Here is a 15,125-nt window from a genome sequence, read left to right as displayed (position 1 = left end):
TTCTCTCACTCTCAGCACATTGTGGATTTTTATGTTAGTTCCCATGTACTTTAGGAGGAAGCTTCTCTGATGATGGTTGAGTTGAGGCACTGATGTGATTCCCAGACTGATATGCCCAACCGTTTTGCTGAAGTCAGTTTTCTTCAAAATACTCAGAATACTGAAGAGATATTATGAGACTCCTACCATGTTTTTTCCCCTGTTTTCTGTGAGAGAAGCACATAGTCTCTCAGTATAAACAAATACAAGTCAAAGTCAGTAGAACAGCCCAAGAGGTTAACTAGGGTGTGTGTGTGTGTGTGTGTGTGTGTGTGTGTGTGTTTTGCAGTGCGTGGTGTGTATGTATATTATATATATATAAAGTAAGTTTCAAATTGAGATTACCTCGATTTGTTAAATGTTAAAAAAAAAAAAGATTATTGTGGTCTGTTTGAATGTTCTAGAAGTTCTAAGGCATATATTTCAGATATATCCTTCAACTGTTCCCCACCCTTGAGATCCTTAGTAAGTAATGAGTCAAGACCAATCCCGAAGGGCAGGCACATGCTCTGCTTTGCCAGCATTCTGTACAATTTAAAGACTGGTATAGTCTGTATAGTCTGCTGTTGATTATTCCTCCCTCCTCCTCCTCCTCCTCCCTCTTCTTTTTCTTCCTCTCTCTCTCTCTCTCTCTCTCTCTCTCTCTCTCTCTCTCTCTCTCTCTCTCCTTTTTAAACATGAGATTTAACCCCAGATCACAAAATTTGGAATGTTAGATGTATTCGTTTTATAAGTGAGGACAAGTTTGTCAAGGGGCTGTTGTCTAAGAAGCTGGACTGCCTCTATCCCCAAGTCACTATGCTCTTTATTGTGTATCACAGCTGGACTGATAACAGCTTATTTAATTTTTATCAGTCAGAAATCTTTGTTGTTGTGATTTCTATGTTATGGAAAATCAAAATATTAATTTGATAAGTCATATATAGCTATGTACAGGTGAACAAACGCTTTATTTAAAAAGTACTGTAATATTAAGGAATATTTGGAGCATTTAAATGTGGTGTTAGTCTAGAGCTTCATTTCATTACAGATTTATATGCTTTATGAGTGGGGAAGATACAAGTCCGGAATTTTTAATTAGTAATTAAGAGTAGCTCAGCATTTGTCCAGATAGATGATAATTTCTCTTTTTTCCTTCTGAAAACTAGAATCCAAGTAAGGAATGTGAACCTTATCGAAGAAATGAAGACAAACCAATTGCCCCATGTGGAGCTATTGCCAACAGCATGTTTAATGGTATGCTAGCTATAAACATCCACAACGATGGATCCTTAGGAAACTGTGCAATGGTCTAGTAATATGAGTGGAATTATGAAATTATCCTTCAAGATAAGTACTCAGATAATGAATGGGGTCTTGGTAGTCTGTGGCTTCCCTTTGCATGTTCTATCTCTAAGAAGAAGTATAACGGTCCAGTTTCTTAGAAGACAGTAAACATCACAGAGCCACTTTTCACTGATGTGTACCATTAAAGGGGGTTACAGCTGGTTTCTTAGGTATGCACTGTCTGATAGAAATGCAGACTGAACCATAAATACAGACTATCTCAAATTTTCTAGTACTTATATCAAAAGCCCTCAAAGGAAACAAGTAAAATTAGCTTGAGTAATTTATTTAATCCAGTCTGCCCAAACAGTATCATTTAAGCCTATAAGCACTACTGAAATAGTTTCTGTGTTTTTACACTAAGTCCCTGATTTCTGATGTGTATTACACATTCAACAGGACTTGTTCATTCTACCAGCTGTGTGTCAAGAGCTGAATGCCATGTGTGATTACCAAATGCGGAAAGATGGATAAGGCAGGAGCTGTTAGGAATGCAGCAGAGGCCAAAGAAAACCGGGAAGAAGGGTGCCATTGCAGTTTTATGTGGACTAAGAGTGAGATTCTTGGTCTTCTCACATGTTGGCTAGTCATTCAGGAAAGTCCCCTCGATGTGCAGGAAATAAAGACAACATCTATCCATCTAGAATTCCAAAGTTGCAAAAGTTAATTCACATCTGAGTAAAGGGTGCCTGTCAACCCTATGCCTTCTCTGTCAGCTCCTTTTGGAGCAAATCCCAGGTTCTCATTTCTCATAGTCAGATGCTGTGGATCATGTGTGGCTGTTGGTGATAGCCTCCTTTTCTTGTGCTTAGATACATTAGAATTGTTCCTGGTGGCCAATGAATCTGACCCCACACCTACACGAATTGCTTTGACAAAAAAAGGGATTGCTTGGTGGACAGACAAAAATGTGAAATTCAGAAATCCACCTGGGAAAGAAAGCCTTGCAGAAAAATTTAAAGGTAAAATGTAACCAACATTCTCTTGATCTAAAAGCTGGTAGTTTTAGTAAGGTAATTAAATTTTGTCTTTAGGGTGTTAATTTTTTTTTTTTTTTTTTTTTTTGAGAATAGCATTTTCTTTCTCAACATTATACGAAGTTATATAAATATTCAGATGTATGAAGATTATCACAGAAATTTTTGTGATTTGAATTTCTCTACTGTTTTTAGCTGTAATCCTTAAAAACTGCAACAATTTCTTTTAACAAGCACTTGCTTATAATCCACATATATTTTTGTTTCTGTATTGCCTTAGTTTCATAGTGCAGAATTTCTTCTTAAATTTTATTTTTTATATATTTTATGCACTTGCATATTTGTTTATTTTGTATGTATGTGTACAAATATATGTGTGTATATATGCATTGTGCCATAGTGTATGTGTGGAAATCAGAGAACAGCTTGTGGGAATTTGTTCTTTTCTTTTATCATGTGGGTCCTGGAGATTGAATTCTGGTGCCATTACCTGCTGAGCCATCTTACTGGCTCATATATTGTTTAATGCTTCATTTTTGCATTAAGTAATCTACCCTTTATTCTTAGTATCCTTTCTGTATTCTCTTGAGACATCAATTATCTTTTTTTTTTTTTTTTTAGTTTTTGTTATGGATGGAATTGATTTCTCTTCAGATTTTAAAGATATCTTTAGGATGTGGATATATTTATACCTTTGAAAATAAGAAAACATATAAATTGTGTTTTATGCTTTTTCATTTCTTTTTAGTACTGTGAATTTTCATTGAAACTTTATAAAATTGAATTATTTTTGTTTTCTCATCTCTTTCCTTCCCCAACTTATCATTAAGATACAACAAAGCCAGTAAACTGGCATAAACCAGTGTATCTGTTAGACTCTGATGATGAAAATAATAATGGATTCATAAACGAGGACTTTATTGTTTGGATGCGTACTGCAGCATTACCTACTTTTCGTAAGTTGTATCGCCTCATAAAACAGAGCGATGCTTTGCACCCGACATTACCAGCTGGACAGTACTATTTGAACATCACATACAGTATCCTTTTGGTTTTGGTTATGTGTACACATAGAGTGTGGAAAGAGTTTCGTTGCCTTTGTCAGTTATGTAACATGTTACTTTGTGCTCTTGAGTCACCTATATATTTTGTGGTACTGGGAATTGAATGCAGGGTCTCACACTTCCATTTCTGCATAGACATTAAGCCTTACTTTGTTTTATTTCAAAGATCTTTATTGTTATTATATATTCGTGTATGATGTATGCACATGTGCCAAGGTACATGTATAGTGGTAAGAGGACAACGTAGTGAAGTTGATTTTTCTCCTGTCACCTTTTTATATGGATTCCTAGAGTTGCACTCAGGTCATTAGGCTTGCACAGGAAGTGCCTTTACCTGCTAGGCCGTCTCTCTGGCCTAGCAGCACTCTTTTACAAGAAGGAAATGCAAGGCAATTCCGTTTATCCCTTCACAAAGTTCAATGTTATTAAGTGCTTTGCCCATCATTTATATATACACCGTGAACATAAAGATTCCCAAATATTAGCACTTTAATGTGTGTTGCATCTTTGCACTTTTTATTATCTAAATAAGCTATAGTACATTGTTTTGTTTGTTTGTTTGTTTGTGTGAGACCAGGTATCATTATGTATCCCTGGATGGCCTGGAGCTCTCTACATCTTTGTTGAATAGGCTAGCCTCAGACTCAGAGATTCTCCTGTCGCTGCCTCAGCACTGCTAGGTTTAAAGGTATGCATCACCCTGCCTAGCCCAAGTTTTTTGTTGTTGTTTGTTTTTTTCTAGTTTGAGTTGTATAATAAATTAGTAAATAGTTAAAAATCTTTTTATTTATTTATTTTTATTGCATATATGTGCTTTATCTGCAGAAGTGGGCACCAGATGTCATTATAGATGGTTGTGAGTCACCATGTGGTTGCTGGGAATTGAACTCAGGACCTCTGGAAGAGCAAGTGGCGCCCTTAACCACTGAGCCATCTCTTCAGCCCCTAATCTTCAAAATAAAGATTACCTTTGGTTCTCAGACTTTTGGTTATACAACTGAATGTAGCCTAATAGTGACTGACGGAAAGCAGTAATAGCTTTGAAACTATGCCCATTTAGTTGGATACGTAGACCTACGTTAGGTGCTGCTGTAAAGACCCATTATTTTGAGAGGGTAGCCAGAACATAAAACAGCGTTCATAGTTAGCATCCAAAGAGATCCAGTAAAGTGTAGTGGTACATGCCCGTGTGCAGCCTACTGTAGAGCGTGGGAGAGGAAACTGGAGCAGTGGAGACTTCGTAGGTGGCAGACAGTTCTGGTGCAGGGAGTCTGCAGCAGCGTCCCAAGGACTTTCAGGAAGAATTCAGGATATCTGAAAAACTGACAGTGCAACGGTACAGAAACCTGGGGGCTTGCAAAATAAATAAATAAATAAATAAATAAATAAATCAGGCGTTAGCTGTGAACATGCAGGATGAGAAGGAACTGAGGAGCAGAGGTGAATGGTGGCTTTATGTGTGTACATGATGAGGAGAAAGGAGGAGCATAGTTGGTTTGATACTGTGTCTGCTCCTTGGAGAGGTGGATTAAGCAGCCCTGATTCCTCAGGTTAAGATAATTTCAGTAATTAGAGCAGAGCCTGCCACACCTCCAGACTGTGGCCCTTTTGAAGAGTTTCAGTTCAGAATTTAGTTTAGGCTTTGCCTTTCCTACTCTTGCCAGCACCCTAGAGTGGGCTATGTAATAGAACATCTAACACTGCTGCCTCCTCTCTTGTATCTCCTTACCAGGCAGTTTTGAATTTTGCTATCAATTCTTTGAGAGCATGACTTTCATGATTGCTCCAAATGAGCCAGTTAAACTTGGGCCTCATACTCTGCGACCCTCTACCTAGTGTACTCTCTGTCCCTGTAGCTGTTGGGGTCCAAAAATCCAAAACAGTCCAAGTAGTCATAAGAGTCCTGCAAAGCAGGATCTTAATTAAGACAGCAAAAACTGACCAGTCAGGGACAACAGCACAGACTGAGGAGCGGCTGCATCTTTGAATGTTCATCTTATTAAGTGTGTAAGCAGATTACAAATGTTTATTGTACTTGGACTGCTACCGATTGATCAGGGGCTGAAGAACAGCCTCGGGCTGAGCTGTGACCCTGAGCCAGAATGGTGCAGTTTTTAAACTCCCAAACCACAAACACCTATGCCAAGTTAGAGTTACAATTTTTCATCAGTCAGAATCATTTGTTCTTTCATGGTTAGGAACAATCATTATGTTTTGGGGAACAAACGAAGAATAAGGAGGAAATTGGGTAGCCACCCGGAAAGCTCCCCTAGAGCCCGGGAACTTAGGATTCCCATAAACTTTTCACCTTATGATTAAAATGGAGCAAAATGGTAGTATTTAGGGTAAGTCTCATTTGTTTGATCCCAACATAGCTACATGCTTATTCATGCTCATTGAACTTAAGACTTCTGATTATCTTCTGCTGTTTCTTGTCTGTCAACATCCTGTTGGCCACCATTGCTGCCCATCCTACTTATTTTCCATTTCCATTACTTTGAGGGCTGTAGTCCTTCTTAGGTAACAACAGTAAAGCTACCCAAGATACTATGTACAACTAAATTTTAGTGTTTTGGTAGGACTTTGGCTTTTACTAGTAACATTATTTCACTAGATCAGGTCTGGAAATATTTATCAGGGATAGAATGCCTTGCCCTGGGTTCAATGTATAGTACTACATAAAGAAAATTTCTAAACTAGTTTTTAAAGATAGTTTTATTTGAAGTACACTGGAGAGGCAGAAACAGGCTGTTCTTTTGTGACTTCAAGACCAGCCTTGTCTATATAGTTAGTCCCCGGACATCTAGAACTACATAGTGAGACCCTGTCTCAAAAACAATAAAACATAGCTATATTTATTTATTCATCTTTCTGTGTATGTATGTATGTATGTATGTATGTATGTATCTATCTATCTATCGATCTATCGATCTATCTATCTATCTATCTATCTATCTATCTACCTGCCTATTATGGTTCAGAATATACAAGCATGGTACCCATGTATGAGAATTATATAAATTATAAGTAATTAAATTAAATGTTAACTTTAAAACTTGTGTATTAAACATCAAGTAACCACAAACAAAAAGGATTCCTATACCCTTGTCAGATTACCCTGTATCTTCTTTCGATGGAAGAAAACGGATGATCTTGAGCACTATTTCATGGATGGGAGGAAAAAATCCATTTTTGGGAATTGCTTACATCACTATTGGATCCATCTCCTTCCTTCTGGGAGTTGTACTGCTAGTAATTAATCATAAATATAGAAACAGTAGTAATACTGCTGACATCACCATTTAATTTTATATTCTGAAAACAAATCTACTGCATGTGCATCAAGGCCAGTCCTGTTCAACCTAGGTTTTGAATGCTAATGTCTGGTTAGTATGTCATTTTGAAGTTGGCACATAACCTAAAAAAGAAAAAAAAAAACACTCTTTGTTCCTTGCTTCTTACATATGGATGACTTACGAAAATATATGATGGGTATGCAAATTAGCTTTATTGATCATATCAATATTGTAACTGCTAAAATGGCATTCTAACGTCTGCTTTTTATTGGGACAGGCCATGTGATGCAGAGAGCCTCTTTCATGTGAACGTGTCTACTGCTTAAACTGTTCATGCTGTGTTGATAACGTTACAGTGACATGATGCTGTTTGTGTGTGCCTACTGTGTGAAGAAAGAGATTATGAGATGTACGAGTGAAATGGCTTGCTAACCTTTCAAAAATTGGTTACAGTTCAGATCGAAGAAAGACTAAATATAAATAAAACACTTGATCATTTTCATGTGTCATGTGTAAAGGCTTAAAGTCCCTCCTTGTTGAGGTGGTTCGTGTGTTCAGTTTCTCTATTGCAATTCTTTGATAATGACTATTTCAGATCTTAGCTTGTCCATCATAGAAATTAATAACTAAAGAGGTTGGTTAGGTCTTGGATAGAATTATAAACCTTTTCATTTGGCAAAAATACTGCGTTCTGGAGTCCCAAACTACTTGAAATGTTTGTATGTGATCATTTTCCTGGAAGCTTACACTTCCTAAGGGAAGAGAGACTATAGGTGAAGTGGAGCAGTTGCTTGGTCAGTCCTTATCCTCTGCCTCAGCTGTAACCCAGATGTAAATGTTCAAAGCAGACTGCTTTCATTATTGTGATGTGTAGGGTTAAGATGATTGCTTCTGCCTTGGGAATACCTCAAGCTGTTCTTTTTAGCAGGTAAGTGTTTTGGCTTAATACTAATATTATATCCCAGAAAAATTTGAAGTCTTAATTTTTTCTGTATTAAATTTTTGCATACAGGTCAAATGTGGATATGTATACACATTCTCTTTAATGAAGGTAATATTTTGTCTAGTTTTCCTAAGATATACCTTAAAAAGATGTTCTATACATTTCCTACTTAAATTCTGGGGCATTTGGAGTATGTACATGATTAAAAAAGATTATAATATATCTGGTTGAAGTTACTTTATTTTCTAACTAGAATTATTTTAATATTCATTTACTGAATAAGTGCTGTAATTTGTTTGCTATGAAACTTATTCCTAAAGTGAATGTAAATTATTTTTCCACGTGCATGAAAATGTATGTATTAATCAGAGTTGACTTTGTTGCACTGAAATTACTTGTTTTTACACTAAAGTAACTCATATTTATGTAGAAGAATGCTTGTGTTTTCAGACTTTGTAAAGTTTTCCTTTGGTTATATTTTAAATCAAACGGTCTGGGTAATGTGTCAGTTTAGATTAATATGTGCTTAAAAGAACAAAATTATTCAATGGTTCATAGTAGAAAGGTGCCACACTTAAGATTTGTATGACATGAAATTCTGTTAAAGAGCTTATAAACGTATAAACTTATAAAAATACTACTTGCACAGGTTACTTGCTTTATGGATATATGAAAAATTTTCAGGATGAAAGTTCTTTCTCTAAAACTATTTTTTTGTCAGTCATTTAGAATGCTGTTATTCTGAAAAGCATATGTTCAGTTAATTTGGGGGATTCCTCTAAGACATGGGATGTTTCTGCCAGTTGTTCCAGAGTAAGTGCTAGTGAAAGAGGACAACTAGCCTGCATCTCTTTCTCTAACTGGGGACCACAGGGGCAGCTGAAGGAAAACTGAAGAGGTCTCACATTTTCACATCTTGGAGAAGATACAATGTTTAAAAGTACAATTGAAGCTTGGCCTATTTTAAGAGAGCACTGATGTCCTGTGTTCTTCCCTGGTTCCTGGTGTTTGAAATCAACTCCTGTTGTACATGTGAAGAAAATGGGACATTCATATTTAAGAAAATTTGATGTTATTAAGACGACTAAGTAGAAGGCTTAGAGAAATGTGTTAATTTGCAAGTATGTTGGCATGAGAAACTTTCCAGCTGAAAAAATTATTCCGTAAGCAAAACTAAGATGTTTTATTGAAATCATAAGGCAGTTAAAATAAACTGGAGAGACTAACAGTTCTAATGGAGAGCAGTCCAATTAAGAGTCAAGGCAATGCTATTTATTGGATAATGACACAGTTTATTTGTAACTTTACTTATATTAAAAGTTAATATTCTGCTAGGATGTTTTGTATTAATAAAAGTGAACAAAATTCCTCGCGCTGTTCAAGTGTCTTACTAAAATAACAATGCTCCTTTGTTTTTGCTAATGCTTAGTATTCACTTTTACTGCAGACAATGAGTCCAAGCTTTAACTTGTCCACATGTGCATTCGGTAAAATAGCATCAACTGTTAAATTATTATGTTTATATATTAATCACTGACAACATGACCATGGGACTTATTTATGTTACCTAGGAGCATCTGTTTTTACCAGGAAGTGGTGAGACTCTCACAGTTCTAGGCAGACTGACTAAGGTTGGTATTATATCCAGGGGAATGGACGGTGACAGCAATGAAGCCAAGCAGGCACTAAAAGCAAACCCTGACATAAAGGAGGAGTGGGTGAGAGGTGGGGCTCAGGAACACGCTCTGCCTGCTGCTCCCTGTCTCTATGGAAACACTGCCTGAGATTTCACATGCTCTTTAAGTTGCAAAGTTTTGTTCTTTGTAAACCTGGTGGTTTTAAGTGTGAAGGAGGTAAGAATGCTGCTGTTACAAGTTTGGTGTATAAAAGCCTGTTGTAGAGTTTGATGAAGCCCACGTTAGCCCATAGTCAGTAAATGTGAAAAGCACATTTTACTTAATGTCATTTGAAATTTTAAAATAAATACGTTGTCTAAAACCAAATGAGGCGATGGTGACCTTATTTGCACATATGTATCATATGTGTGCATATATATATAGTCTTCATAGTCGTATCATCATTCTCAATCCATTATGATGAAAAAGAATAATTCTCAACACAAGTTTCTTTTCATCTCTAGAGACTCACACATAAACACACAAAATAAATAAATGTATTCTTTAATTTAAAAGAAATTACATATAAATCTTCTTTCAACCTTCATATTTCACTAATAGCTTGACTGTACATAGCATTTCAGGTTAAAAGCAATTTTCTTTCCACTCCTGCTTTGATGGATGTTGTCTTAGATGCTGCGTACTTGTCCTTGGTCTATTCACTGTGTAGGTGCATTTGTTTCTCCTTCACAGAATTCAGCTTCATCTTTCAGTTCCTCCTTCTCTCCTCTTGAACTAATAATACACATTTAGAAAAATTAAGTTCTAAGACTTCTTTCATTTTTATTGTTTCTAGAATATTCATAGATGGAACAGCCTGTTTTTCAGTGAGTAGTGTATGTGTTAGTACTTCCTGTGTGTGTGCACGCATGTGCATTTTTTTTCCTGTTTTCCCCAGTCTCTTGACTTTTCCAGTATTTCCACCATGACTTTTATGATGGTCGCCAAACATAATGTATATGTCCAGTTTTTGCCTGAACATTCTATTGACATTTACTCTCTGCATCTGTCAGTTGTGAGTTTCTGTGTTATTCACCACCCACGGTGTGAAGAAACTCCTGTGATTAATGACACTGATATTTGGATAGAAACAGGAATTTAATGGACAGTTTGATTCTGTGTCCCTTAGAACACTAATAGTAAGTCAGTTTTGGGGTCTGTGAACTGCTCAGCCGTGCTTTGACCGTATCATTTTGGCTAAGAAGAATACCTTCTTGGAGAACTGGCCTTTTTTTTTTTTGTACATTTTCAACTTGCCATTTTCAGGCCCATCCCTGAGTCTATCTTTTGCTGTAACGGCTGCTCCACGTCTAGTTTCTGAGGGCATGAGGACCAGCAGGCGTGCTCCATACTGAGTCCATCCTCCAGCCTCTTTAAGTTACAACATCCTCTGTCCACTTTAATTACAGTACATCTGGCTCGTTTCACAAATTTATTGTCATATCTATTTGGGGCTTGAATGTTTTTGGTTTTGTTTTTAAAATATTTTATGGTAAACATTACTTTGTTCCTGCTTGGTATACTTCTGTGTGAGAGCTTTAACACCACGATAGGATAAGAAACAGGTCCACCATGTCCAGTAAACTCTGGTGAACCATTTCTCCATTGTATCCTTTCCCCTGCAAACCACAGATATGTCCTGTATCTATATAGTTTGTCTTCTGCAACATTCTAGTGCCATATCATATGCAATCTTTTGAAACTATCTTATTTATGATATTTTGTGATTGATCTAGGGTGATCAGTTTTTCTTATACCCTTTTCCTTTAGTCTTGTTCTATTGCAGTAGGAGGGAACAGGGAGACACTCTTGAGGTTGGTACACCATCTTTGCCGTCTGTGGAAATGAAGAAAATGAATTCATTCTAACATTTTCCAAACCTAACATGCCACTTTGTCTCAAGCCCCAGAAATGCAGAAGTACAGTTTTGCAAATATATGTCAAATTATATTTGAGCTTCTCTATCTCTCCACTTTGCCAATTAGTGCTTATAATTGCGGAGTGTTTCCTTTTCACTCAAAGCTTGTAAAACAGTTTGCTTTTTCATTTTCAAATTAAATTCAGCCTTTCATGTCAAAATGGCAGTGCATTCTGTTCACTGGCCCTTGTCTGAACGATTCTGTAGAAAGTGTAGAAGTGGATTCATAGGCAGTTGTGCATATATAGGTTGCATCTTTAGATTGCTTTATCTCCTAGACCATATAACTATTCTTCATACAATTGGGATTTCAGTACCTACTTGACAGTTTTCTTTTGAGAAATAAAGGAAGTGATAGATGAAAGCATGTAGAAAAGATTATGCCAAATTAGGTGTGCTGCCAAGTTTTATGTCAACTTGACACAAACTAGAGATTTGGTAAGAGAACATCAAATGAGAAAATACCTCTACCAGACTAGTTTGTGGGACATTTTTAAAATTACTGATTGATGTGGGGAGGCCCATATGGGTAGTGCCATTCCTGGGTAGGTGGTCTTGGGAGTATGTAAAAACTGAACAAGTCATGAGAACAAGCCAGTAAGCAGCACTCCTTTATGACCTCTGAACCGGCTCCTGCCTCCTGGTTCCTGTCCTGTTTGAGTTCCTGCCTTGGCCTCCTTCAGTGATGGCCTGTAATGTGGAAATGTAGGCTGAAATAAACTTCCTCTCTAGGCTACTTTTGGTCATGGAGTTTTGTCACAACAATAGAGAAACTAAGACACAAATTGGTACCAGGTAAGGGGTACATTCCTATAATAGACCTGACCATGTTTGGGGGAAGGATTGTTCGAGGACTTTGGAACTTTGAGCTAGAAAAGCTGTTGAGTGCTCAGAGCTCAGTGGACTGCCCAGTGTCAGTTTGGAAGTAGAGTGATGCAGACAATGGAGGCTTGGCTTGTGAAATTTCAGAAGTTTGAGAGTCTCTTGAAGACATGTGTGAAGTCGGATCAGCTGGAGCTGAAGAATTGGCTGTGACTAACAAGTGACCAACACTAAAGAAAAACTGTTGCTTTACTAGGACAGTTGATGCTGGTTATCTGGGATTGGAAAATTAGTGGTGATTAAGAAGAGTCCAGTCTCTGGGCTTGGTGGCACCCAGCCACTGTAAGGAAGAAGAGGCAGGAGGATCTCTCTGAGTTCCAGGCCAGCCTGGTCTGCAGAGTGAGTTCCAGGACAACACAGATCTTGCAGAGGGGAAGGAGACGAGAAGAGAGAGAGAAAAGGAGCAGCAGCAGCATTTCTTGGGGTCAGCGCGCAAGACCTGTGATGCAGAGCTGGCCAAGACTACATCTCATTCTGGCAGCTGAGCTTGGTAATGTGCAAGAGTTTCCCAAGTGATTCTGGCCATGAAGACAGGAAGGGAGTGTGGAGAGCAGCTGTGGCTGGCACTGGGAGAAGCCATTGGTGAATGTGCAGCCTCAGTTGACATAGAAGCCCCAGGACAGGACAGGGTCATGGACAGAAGTTTAGGTGTGGCACCATGAAGCAAGGTCAGAGTCCCTGAAAAGAGCTTAGGTGAAGCTAGTCATAGAGGTGAAACCCAGTTGCAGTAGAGGCTCCAGTATTTTGGAGATGTGATGATGGGATGCCCACCAAGGACAGCAGCATCCATGAAGTGGAGCTGCTCGGGTTGAGCCTCCTAGGAGACAATCTATGTGCTATATATGACAGAGCCAGAGAAATGTCACTGCCAGAAGATCATGAGTGAATCCCAGAATTCTGATATTGACGTTTGCACTGTCCAACTTTGGTTTTGATTTGATTTGATTGTGACTATGCCCTGGTTATTTCCTCATGGAATAAGAAAGCATTTTATTTTTAATTTTTACAAGAGTCCACAGTTGAGACTTTGAACTTTAAGGAGACTGTGGAGTTTTAGAAAGTTTTGATTATTTTAAAGAGAATTTGGACTTTTGAGCGTTCGACTGTGGGGCTTTTTAAACATTGGAATGTTTTCTATTGTGATGTTGATATTACTGTGAGATTTTGGAGATGAACAAGAAAAGGATGGTTATGGACTAATGGTGATGCATTTGTGTGTCAAGCTGACAAGGACTCAATTGTGCTGACTAGTTTTATGTCAGTGTGACAGTCACTAAAGTCATTTGGGAAGAGAGAACATCAGTTGCTCTTATTAGATTGGCCCGTGGGTAAATTTGTAGAACATTTTTAAAGTTAGTGATTGGTATGAGATTAACTCACATGTTGCAAGTGGTGCCACTCCTGAGTAGGTGGTCCTGGGAGTAATATATAAGAGAAAACTGAGCAGTAAGCAGCACTCCTTTGTGCTTTCTGTATCAGCCCCTGCCTCCAAGTTCCTGCCTTGAGTTTCTGGCTTGTCTCGCTTCGATGAAGACCTGTGATGTGGAAGTGTGAATAAACAAAACCCTTCCCTTTCCAAGTTGCCGTTGGTTGTGGTTATAGTGTTTCATCATAGCAATGGAGGCCCTAAGACACTAAGTACCCAGTGAGTTGTTCACATTCATGTCTGTCAAGTCAAACAAATTTACCTTTACCTTGATTCTTTTTATCTTTAGCATCTGGCTTGTGAATGACTCTTGATTTTCTTCCTACTCAGCTTTCTTAGTTTCCTTTGTACATATTATCTATGTCCTGGACTCTCACACATACTTCTGAAACAAAAGAAGCGCTTTGTTTGTTTGGAAACACTGTCTAACGATGTAGCACTGGATGGCCTTGAACTCAACATCGTGCCCTTGTGCCCTCAAAGCTCGACCTGCCCCTGCCTCTTGAGTGCTGGGATTAAGATGTGCACCACTATACCTTGCCTTGTAATCAATTACCATTTTCACTACCATTTTTACAGTGAATGTTTACATGTATTCACTGACATCTTTCCTGAGCTATAGGTAATTCACTTTTTCACTTGAAAAACAAGTGGTTAATACTGAATTAATATTTTAATAACAGAGCAAGTAATCATTTTGTACAAGCCTGGATTTCTTTTTTGTTGTTGGAGGTGGAATGGTTGCTGGCCTACACACACTCCTTTCCCAAGGAGTTTCTCTTACATTACTCTGCATGGATTGTTAAACTCAATCCTATTATGCATTAATGTAGAAACCTGAGGCTTTTCAGCTGATTTAAATGAGTCACAAACTGTTGGTTTTTCACAGTGCTTGTTCTTATGTGCTGTTGTCTGTGTCCACTCATATAGATCCCTTCATCTGCTGCTTAAGTTCAGCCTTCCTTCTCCCTTGGGTGGTTACAAAACTGTCTGACTCTGGCCCTAGTAACTTGGGTTCTTTCCAGCTTTTAATCACAATTAATATTACCTTAAAGTTGAATGTGTGTTGTAAGCCTGCACTCCTTAAAGCTTTGAATGGCTTTAAGGCACCTTCAAAATGCTACTTAGCCATGACAACCAGCCTTCTGCTTTGAACTACTTCCTCCTTTTGTCTGCTTGTCAAACCACACGATCTGTTCCCTTCTCTCTGCCTGTGTATGCTATACTACCAGCAGAGAGTTTTCTTGTTATGTTGTTTTCAACAGTAACACCTAATGAAGTATCATGGAGAATGCACAACCAGAAAGATTGCTGAGTGAGAAAAATTAAGAAATGGTCTATCATGAATCCAGCTGTTATACATAATAAAGGGAAATAGAAATCTGGAAGTAAGGACACTAGACATTCTAGTTTCTCAGACATGCCGCTTCATCAAACTTGAACTCATAAAATGAATACCAGCAACTTCAAATTTTGAAGTTTACAGTTAAATCTCATGTCTGCATTTCTCAAAAGAGCCACCTTGTAATATAAAAGGACAAGAACAAAACATCAACAAACAGAACAACCCCGAACTGA

At 37.9% G+C, this 15,125-nt stretch overlaps 1 protein-coding gene across 1 annotated transcript in view; it reads left to right on the top strand.

Annotated features, from left to right (window-relative positions):
• The window catches only part of Tmem30a (transmembrane protein 30A), a 28,422-nt gene extending 21,335 nt beyond the window's left edge, over positions 1–7,087 (top strand). The window contains exons 4-7 of the mRNA XM_051140798.1: positions 1,188–1,275; positions 2,178–2,327; positions 3,173–3,382; positions 6,519–7,087. Coding sequence (XP_050996755.1) covers positions 1,188–1,275; positions 2,178–2,327; positions 3,173–3,382; positions 6,519–6,712 — 642 coding nt within the window. The 3' untranslated portion in view covers positions 6,713–7,087. The remainder of the gene's footprint in view (positions 1–1,187; positions 1,276–2,177; positions 2,328–3,172; positions 3,383–6,518) is intronic.
• Positions 7,088–15,125: the final 8,038 nt, after the last annotated feature.

Source organism: Acomys russatus, chromosome 32 (assembly GCF_903995435.1).
Source record: "Acomys russatus chromosome 32, mAcoRus1.1, whole genome shotgun sequence".
NCBI lineage: Eukaryota > Metazoa > Chordata > Mammalia > Rodentia > Muridae > Acomys > Acomys russatus.
This window is presented reverse-complemented; position numbering and strand designations above follow the sequence as displayed.